The sequence below is a fragment of the Pygoscelis adeliae genome, unplaced genomic scaffold (genome assembly GCF_000699105.1).
Source record: "Pygoscelis adeliae isolate BGI_AS28 unplaced genomic scaffold, ASM69910v1 Scaffold399, whole genome shotgun sequence".
NCBI classification, from domain to species: Eukaryota; Metazoa; Chordata; class Aves; order Sphenisciformes; family Spheniscidae; genus Pygoscelis; species Pygoscelis adeliae.
Window position 1 is genome coordinate 1,355,684 of NW_008825609.1, and position 9,124 is coordinate 1,364,807.

The 9,124-nt window shown below is 55.2% G+C and overlaps 1 protein-coding gene across 1 annotated transcript; it reads left to right on the top strand.

Moving 5' to 3' along the window:
- The first annotated feature begins 132 nt into the window (after nt 1-132).
- On the top strand, nt 133-8,937 carry GGA1 (golgi-associated, gamma adaptin ear containing, ARF binding protein 1). Its single transcript, XM_009332632.1, has 16 exons — nt 133-212; nt 513-588; nt 1,106-1,204; nt 2,522-2,645; nt 3,133-3,233; nt 4,329-4,409; nt 4,861-4,998; nt 5,141-5,222; nt 5,652-5,759; nt 6,062-6,217; nt 6,993-7,057; nt 7,201-7,379; nt 7,489-7,772; nt 8,059-8,228; nt 8,476-8,586; nt 8,762-8,937. The coding sequence occupies exons 3-16, from the start codon at nt 1,121-1,123 to the stop codon at nt 8,870-8,872; spliced, it is 1,794 nt and encodes a 597-aa protein (XP_009330907.1). The 5' UTR covers nt 133-212; nt 513-588; nt 1,106-1,120; the 3' UTR covers nt 8,873-8,937.
- The last annotated feature ends 187 nt before the right edge of the window (nt 8,938-9,124 follow it).

The window sequence follows — 9,124 nt, forward strand, 5'->3', positions numbered from 1 at the left end:
GGCGGCTTGGGGCGAACGGTGGGGGAGCGGGAATTGGCGGGGAGGGAGCGGGAGCGACATTGCCCCTCACCTCCGCGGGGTGGGAGCCCGGGGAGGCTTTCTCACCGTCCCCTTCTCCCGCCCGCAGACAAGGCGACAAACCCTCTGAACAAGGACCTGGACTGGGATGGTATCAATGCCTTCTGTGAGCAGCTCAATAAGGAGCTAGAGGGGTAAGTGCTTCTTCCTTCCCCCGGGCTGCTCCGGGTCACGGGCATGGGTTACAGTTGCCCACCCGGTAAGATTCAGTGGGGTTGTCCTGAGAGGCGAATAGGCTTGAAGCCCCTCAGAGTGGGGGCGGGCTGGCGGTCCTGGTCCACTAACAGAAGGTTCCCACACGGTTTTAGTGCCTTATCGGTACCTTAAACTTGCAATATGCTTTTCAACCCTGGATGCCCAGATAGAACACAGGTACCGCACCGGTACTTTAAATCAATAACCAGCTAGCTTTTTTTTCCCCTCACTCCTTCCAGTCCTCCGCTTGCTACCCGACTTCTTGCCCACAAGATCCAGTCTCCACAGGAATGGGAGGCTATCCAGGCCCTCACGGTAAGGGCATCTGCAGGCTGGTAAGACTAAATGGAGGGCCAGGGTGTGGGGTTGCTCCAGTTTGACTGGAGGAGCACGGGAAGCTTCGAACTCCCTCTGAGAAGGAGCACCTGAGCCCTTGGGTGGGAGAGGGGCTGAAGGTGGTTCCACAAGAGGGGAGGGGTGACTGGTAGGAAAGGCCTTGTTCCTAGGAAGGATCATAGCTTATTGAAGTCGATGGGAAGCTTTTTATTCCCTTAATGCCGTTGTGGATCCACACTGTGAAACCCCAGCATTTGTGAACTCTCTAAGGATATCCCCTTCCGTGGGCTGCTGTTGTTGTTTCCTCCAAAGAGGAAAATCTTCTTGCTTCCCTTTGGGAGGGTGATTGGCCACCTGGGAGGGAAAGGTGGTGTCCATCCACGCTACTGTGAGGATAGCTACAGGCTCCGTGCCTGGCGAGGGGGGAGCAGGAGGGAGCTGGCTCTTGAACCTGCTGCTGATCCTGTGCCGGGGCTCACCCGGCCCCTGTCCCCAGGTGCTGGAGTCCTGCATGAAGAGCTGCGGCAAACGCTTCCACGACGAGGTGGGCAAGTTCCGCTTCCTCAATGAGCTCATCAAAGTGGTGTCACCCAAGGTGGGTCCCAGGGGATCGTGGATCGAGGGGACCAGAGCCCGGTGGCAGGAACGCTTTGGGAAGAAGTAGTGGCTGAGCAGAAAGGCCAAGTACCCACTGGGATGTGGGGGAAACGGGACAGTGCTAGTAGGAGGTTTAGTCCTCATTCCCTGGTGAGTTTTCCAGTGGGAAGGTGAGCTTTCACCCCTCTAGTCCCAGCTGGTTCTTGATCCAGGAAGCTAAGGACCAGCTAAACATGATGCAACCAGCACTTGTGAGACTACTGAGCTCATCTGCATGCCTGGAGTCACCTTCCCAGCATCTCTGTTGGGCTCTCTCTGTACTGCGTGTGCTCAGGAACCTCCCCCAGCTTTGACATCGTGACCATGTCTCCCTAGGGTGTCCCAGCTTGGTTGAGACACTCTCAGAGGGCAGGCCCAGTGCCCTCTGGCCCATTGCCAGGTCAATGGTGCTCTGGCAAGTCCATCTGAAGCACCAAGTCATTACCTGCTCCTCTGCTGATGCTGCTGTTCCTGCAGCAGAACAAGCTGTGTGCGCTCTCCTGTGCAGTCAAGGCAGTTAACAACAGCAAGTGTGGAGTTAAGCGAGCACAGATTAAATATGACTAAGGAAAACCTTCGTCTGCCAGTCACAGCTTGTGATCTGTGATCCAGGGACAGTGACAGCAGCATCCTAAAGTCCTCTTGCTAGACACCCTAGAGAATGTTCTCTGCCTTAAGCCACGGGCGGCACATGCACTGTTTCTACCACCAGTGCCCCCAGCAGACCCACGGGAGAAGAGTGAAGGATGATTGTGTGGCAGAGGGAGAGCTGTAACATTTGGAGATCTCACCGCTGGGTGCTGGTCATCTGGGGCTCACCTAGCTGTAAAGGGTGCCAAGCACTTTGTGCTGGAGAGTGCCCCTGAGAGAGAGGGCTGGGCCCTGCCCCAGGGACCGTTACCCACAGTCCTTCCCATCCCAGCCCTGCTGTCCCCTCATTCCTGAAGGGCTGCCTTGCCCAGCAGCTTCTGTTAGCCGTACCCTTTCCTTCACAAGGCAACAGAGACCTGCCTGAGCCTTCCCACCTGTCCCTGTGTGTCGTTCAGGGGCTGCTGGTGCAGCATTTCTCCCACCTCTCGTGTTTCCTGTGGTGGAAACCGAACGCAGCGTAGGACGTGTTGTAAGGGCCTCGTGAGCTTTCCTGCTTGCTTCCTCTTTCCTCCTCCTTGTGCCGTTAGGAACGGTCTCACTTCTCCTGGGGGAGGGGAGGAGAGGAACCGGCCAGGCTTACAACGGCTCAGATCAGCTTCAAGCCACCTCTTCTCTCTTCCTCTAGTATCTTGGCAGCCGGACACCAGAAAAAGTGAAGTCAAAGATCCTGGAGTTGATGTACAGCTGGACATTAGGGCTGCCTCACGAGGTGAAGATCTCGGAAGCCTACCAGATGCTGAAGAAACAAGGTGAGAGGCAGTGCTCTGGAAGGGGAAGGTGGATGGACGGTTTGCCCTCTCTCCTTTTTTTGTCTGAACAGAACCCGAAACAGACTCTCCCTTTCCTATGCCCAGACCCAGCACATCCATCAGTCTGCCTGCAGGGGCAGGCGAAGGAGCGGCTGCCTTGTGGCTCCTAGCTGGGCAGAGGGAGTTGCTGGTCTGAGTTGTTTGATGGGTTGGAGGAGACATCTGCTTGCTCCTGCAGGAGATGGGGCGCTGGAAGGGGCTGGGGCTGGAGGGCTGTGAGTGCTTTGGCAGTCAATGCTGGATTTTTCTAAGATAGGATATTGGTGGAGAGCGGGGGACAGTTCTTGCATGAAAACACAATCCAGGATCATGGGTAGTGGGAGCAGATCCAAACCCCCTCAGTCCCAGCTGGGTTTGGTGGCTAGGTGGCAGTGCCCTCCCACAGTGGGTGACCTCTTCCTGACCTCTCCATTGATCTCTGCTGCAGGGATCGTGAAATGTGACCCAAAACTGCCTGACGATGCTCCTTTTCTGCCTCCTCCCCCTCGACCCAAGAACATCATCTTTGATGATGAAGAGAAATCCAAGGTAAAGGCTCTGTGCAAAAGGAGAGGGACAGCGGACCACGTCTTCACAGCTCCAGGGTCTCCTGTCCTCCTGGGGCGCAGAAAGAGTCAAGGCCCCTGCTCCACATGCTGTGCTTCAGAAAATGCATCACAGGAATGCTGAGGGCCCGCTCCAAAATCATGACAAAGGAAAAAGCCAGAGGTGGGGTGTGTGGGTCTGCTTGACCTTTGGAACGCTTAGCTGCAGGATGGTGCAAAGGGTGAAGCGCTGCCATTAGCCCAGCAGATTCTGGGAGGTTTGCTGCTGTGCGGTCTTCCAGGCTTCTGAGTTATCTGGCCATGAGCTTTAAATCCCAGCCCCAGATGCTGCTGCTGTTATCTCTTCCCCACCCCCAGCACTGCAATCTGCTTATTGCCCAACTACTTATACCTTCCTGGACCCATCCTATATTGCCTTTCCATCAGAATTGGGTCACCACTCAGGCAAACCTCTGCTTTATCAGTGCTGATGCATTTAAGCAAGTATTAGGCTCCTCTGGGTCTCCTTCTGGAGCAGAAGTGTGATGCCGGTTTGCTGCAGGGGGTATATTTTGCCTCCATGGGTCACAGTGTGCAAATGAGGATTTGTAGGTGGCCAGTGGGACTGCTCACCGACTACAGAACGGGAGAGAAAGTGGGAGCTCTCCCTCTTCACCAGCTGCACCTGCGGAGAGGCATGTGAAGAGGTCTGAGTAGGAGTCCATTGCAATCATACGGCAATTGCTGCGTAAACCAGGCTTTCTCTCTTTCTCGGTACTAGTGCTGTTGTGCTCCAGGGTCTCCGTGGTGCATAATGGGCAAGCAGGAGCAAGTTTTGAATGCAGGGGATCTTTGGGGAAAGACCTGTCTTACATAACCAGAACCACAACGGGAAAAGGAAGACCAGTTGTACTTCTTCTGTCCCTGGTCTCTGATAGCCCACAGGCTCTCGTGGCTGGGTTTTCAAACGGCTGGCTTTGTCCACTGCCTCTGCCAGAAACGGGTTTGGGCAGGGGTACCTCCACTGGCTCTAGTGGTGCAAGAGTGACTCTAGCTGCCACCCCTCAGCTTGGGCTCAGAGGTACCTTCTCTTTTGCAGATACTGGCTCGTCTCCTGAAAAGTTCCCATCCTGAGGACCTCCGGGCTGCCAACAAGCTCATCAAGGAGATGGTTCAGGAGGTGCGGCTGAGGAGAAGGGGGGTTTGGGGGGGGGTCATCATCTGGTTGGCACCAGGGGAGCAGACATACATGAGTATGTCTGGCACCAGGGGAGCAACATGAGTCTGTCCTCATGCAGACATACAGAGCTTCTGCCCAAATTTTTGCAGCAGCAGCTGCTAAAGAGACCTTGTATGATATCTGCCATCCCTTGGCTACTTGGAGGAATGGCTTTGGGCGCTTTCTGTGGCCCAAGCCCTGCTGCAGCACTAGATCTGTGGCAATTCCATCCCTGTTTGGCAGGTGCTGGCCCAGAGATGATCTGGAGTTTTCCACTGGAGTGGGAGCTGTTTTGAGGGCAGCGTTGCTGTGCCTTAGTCCAGGGAGTTGGTGTGTTGGCTGGCCCAGCCTTCCTCCTCTCCAGGTTGCAGACAAGAGCAAGGACATCCTTCCCCATGTGCTTTCCCTCCAGGACCAGAAACGCATGGAGAAGATCTCCAAGAGGGTGAATGCCATCGAGGAGGTGAACAACAATGTGAAGCTGCTGACAGAGATGGTGACAAACTACAGCAGGGGGGAGACAACGGAGAGCAATGAGGACCTAATGAAGGTGAGGAAAGGCCATCCCAGCATCCTCCCTGAGCTTAGCAGAGATGGGTGACCCTTACCTCCTCAAGTTCCTCCTGCCTGTTTTGCACCCCCAGCTGAGCATCCTGCTGCTCACCTCAGCACCCCTTTCTCCTCTCCCTCAGGAGCTGTATCAGCGCTGCGAGCGTATGAGGCCCATGCTTTTCCGGCTCGCCAGTGACACAGAAGACAATGATGAAGCTCTAGGTAAGCATATCTGGCCTTTCTCATTCTGTCCCCTTCTCCCTCGATCTTTCAGGGAGCTTGTGCTTGGGCTGCCCACGGCATGGCATATATCAGCAGCCACTGCTCTGGTTGGGGTGGCTGCTCGCTGTAGGTTAGTTAGTCTATGGCTTGGCACTAAGCAGGGACACGTGGCAGCAATCAGCAGCGTTACAGGCTTCCTCCACTTCGCTGTAGGAACAATGCTTGTGCTTGTCCTTGCTGAGACTGCCATGGAGGTGTCGATGTACCCTGGTACAGTTTGCAGCAACAATTGCAAAAATGCTATCTGCAGTGGGCTGCTGTCAGCTCCTTGGGCCTTGCTTTGAAGGATTAGACAGAGTTGGGGTATAAAAGTCACTGTCTTTGTTTCTTCACGATTTTCAAACTTACTTCCCACCTATTCCATTTCAGCGGAGATCCTGCAAGCCAATGACAATCTGACACAGGTGATCAATCTCTACAAACAGCTCGTGCGGGGAGAAGAGATCAATGGGGAGATAGTGGCCGGTCCTCTTCGAGGTGAGGAGAATTGGGGAATGGAGACAGGAAGGTCAAGCAGAGGGACCCTGTTGCTGATTTCTTGCAATGTAAGAGAAGATGGAGAGAAGTGGAAAGGTGAAACCTGCAGGAGGTCAGAGTGGGGCTGGTGAGATGAGGAAACGGCTTGTGGAGATGACTGATGCATGAAGAGAACGAATTGGAAGGGAGAGCAGAGGGGGAATTCCTTCTCCCATGTGTGAGGAAGGATGGGAACCGGCCTCAGCACACTGGATAAGGACTGGGTAAGGTTTTCTGTCTCTCAGCTTGTTCCTTCTTTGCAGGCAGCACCTCAGCGCTTCTGGATCTGTCAGGCCTGGATCTTCCGGCAACAGGCCCTTCCTACCCAGCCTTGCCCACCCTTTCAGGAGGCTCAGCAGTCCCCATGCCTGACCAAGCTGGCTCTGTCTCCTTGCTGGATGATGAACTCATGTCTTTAGGTGAGAAGGCCAGAGCAAAAGCTCTTTATTCTCTCCTTGACTCTGGACAGTCTGCATGGATGGTTCTCCGTGTGGCAGGAGCACAAATGAGGGAAAGCTCTGGGAGAGGTGAATAACGAAAGACCAAGAGGTGGCCTTCACTTAGTGTGGGGAGAAGGAGGGAAAGACCCTGCTATGATTCCGAACTTCAGTCCCGTGGTGTTTTCCTGACTAGTCAGAGAGAGCCTGCAGGGATGTGCCCTCTGATTTGCTCTGGGAAAACTGACCTGGCAGGTAAATCAAGAGTGATGCAATGGCCATCCCCAGATGGGATCACAAGGGTGGATCACCCCCAGCTCCTCATGTTTACTCCTTGCAGTTGAAGTCACGAGCTAACAACAGATGCATGGGACTTCCAGAACTGTTCACATGGAAGTCTTGTGAGGTGCCAATCCTAGAAGGCTCTAGAATCCTGCTTTTTCCAACAAAGTGTCTGTTTCCTAAGATAGATGCTTTGAGTACAACAGCATGAAGTAGACAACGTGGTCAGTGGGTCTTGTCAGCCCAGTAGTATTCACTTCTCTGCCAATTGCAGTGAGAACTAGACTGTAAATGAGGATCTCTGGGCAGAAAAAACACTATAGCCCTCCCGGCTCTCCCCCATGCAAGGATGGGAGCCAGAGATGGGGACCCCATTGGTGGTTCTGCCTTGCTGCTTCTGTGTCTTATTCAGGCTTTGTTTAATGCTCTTACCCACTTGGTAGCTAAGCTTCATCTTTGCTTTTACCCCTGGCAGGCCTGAACGACCCAGCACCGCATCCTGCCCAAGCTGGTGACAGCAGCGGCTGGAACAGCTCCCAGGTAGTGTGCTGGGAGCCAGGGCAGAAGGGGGGGAGGGTGGTGAAAGCAACAAATGGAGGAGGTAGGGAAGTGTGCCGTGTCTGATGGTTGGTGCTGATACGCAACCCTGCTTGGGGGGGCTCTCCTGTGCACTCTTTTTACAGTCATCAGATAGCAACGAGCTCAATATCACCCCTATCACGGCAACGCCACCAGTCAAAGCAGATGCAGGAGCGTCCTCCCCCAAACCTTCTCCTTTCACCAGTGGCCTGGATGACCTGGACCTCCTGGGCAAGACTCTGCTGCAACAGTCTTTGCCTCCAGAGTCTCAACAAGTGCGATGGTAAGCAGGAGTAGTGCAATCCCGCATCTCTCCCCATCATTTCCATTTCTGGGGTGCTGGACATGACATTTCAGTGCCCCGTTCCACTCCTTACTCTCTCTCCCTACAGGGAGAAGCAGCAGCCGCCCCCCCGGCTCACCCTGAGGGATCTCCAGAACAGGAGTGGCTCTGGCACCACGGCCCACAATCCCAGCGCTCTGCCCGTGCTCCAGAGTGTTTCCCCTAATCCCACGCTGCCCCTGACCTCAGAGCTGCCTGCCCCTGCTACGCTTCCAAAAGCTGCCGCCACACCAGCAGGAAGTACTGCGGTCCCACCACAGCCTCCTGCCACCGCGCTGCCCCAGGAGATCTCACTGGCCAACATCACTGTGCCTCTGGAGTCAATCAAACCCAGTGAGCCGGGGCGAAAGCGTGGGGCAAGCCTGGGGGGGTGGACTGTTTGGAAGGGAGCCAGACAAATAAGGGAAGAAACAACCGGACAGGGTATGAAGAAGGTGGAACAAACCATGTGCATATGGAAGGGAAGAATGTGAGGAAGCTTCTTGCTTGTTGGATTTTGTGGAGGTTGAGGAGGAGTGGTAACCTCTGTCACTTGTATGAAGTTTGGGTGATGGGGAGAAGTTGCTGCAGGGCCAATTCCCTCCTGGCTGACTCCTACCTGTCCCTGCCTTCCCCACAGGCAGCATCCTCCCTGTGACAGTGTATGATCAGCACGGCTTCCGCATCCTCTTCCACTTTGCTAAGGATGCCCTGCCCGAGAGGCCAGACGTGTTGGTGGTGGTGATTTCTATGCTTAGCACGGCCCCGCAGCCCATCCGCAACATTGTCTTTCAGTCCGCTGTCCCCAAGGTAAGGTGGCTGCTGGGGCTGAGGTCCCCAGACTGGGCTGAATCGTGATTCTCCCTTTGCAGGAAAGGCAGGGTGGGTGGAGAGAGCTCTGCGGGGCTGAGAGCGAGTTGTGTTGCCTTCAGATTAGCAGGAACCAGCACAATGTTCTTCCCTTTGACTAGACAGTGGAAGCTCCCCAAATACAGGAGCAGGGCCTCTGGCTGCCAAGTCCCCCTCGGGAACGTGGGATGCTCTTCTCTCTCCCTAGGTGATGAAGGTGAAGCTGCAGCCTCCCTCGGGCACGGAGCTGCCGGCGTTCAACCCCATTGTCCACCCCAGTGCCATCACACAAGTCCTGCTGCTTGCTAACCCACAGAAGGTAATGGCACCGTCCCTGGGGCATGAGCAGGCTGGTCTTGCTGCCTGGGCAAAGTCTGGTTACCCTGTCCCTATTCCCTCTGCAGCTTCCTAGAGACCTGAATGGTTTGTGCCTCATGACTTTCTTCCCCACCCACCCCCCTTCTGACTCCTTATCCTTTCTCCCCTGTCTCCAGGAGAAAGTGAGGCTACGGTACAAGCTGACTTTCACCATGGGAGAGCAAACCTACAATGAGATGGGGGATGTGGACCAGTTCCCCCCGCCGGAGTCCTGGGGAAACCTCTAGGGCCACATGTTGCAGGCACTACACTGCAGCGTCCTTGGGAAGCCAGCCCTGCGGGGCTGGAGCAACCTGAGGAGATGGGGAGGGCGGGGGGGGGGCTGCTGCTCACGCTCTATTCTCCAGATGGCCGGGCGAGGGCCAGAGGGAGCGTGCCTCGAGGAGGAGAGCAGAGATGCCAGGAGATGTTCATCCCACAAGACTAGGAGTGGAGTGGAAGGCTTCGTGTGGGGGAACAGTTGCCTTCCCTGCTCTTCC

Excerpts from the sequence above, each read along its gene's own strand:
- GGA1 (XM_009332632.1), top strand. The coding sequence starts at position 1,121 with ATGAAGAGCTGCGGCAAACGCTTCCACGACGAGGTGGGCAAGTTCCGC. Across the intron at positions 3,234-4,328 it reads ATGATGAAGAGAAATCCAAG|ATACTGGCTCGTCTCCTGAA; the intron begins GTAAAGGCTCTG and ends TCTCTTTTGCAG. Across the intron at positions 5,223-5,651 it reads AGACAATGATGAAGCTCTAG|CGGAGATCCTGCAAGCCAAT; the intron begins GTAAGCATATCT and ends ATTCCATTTCAG.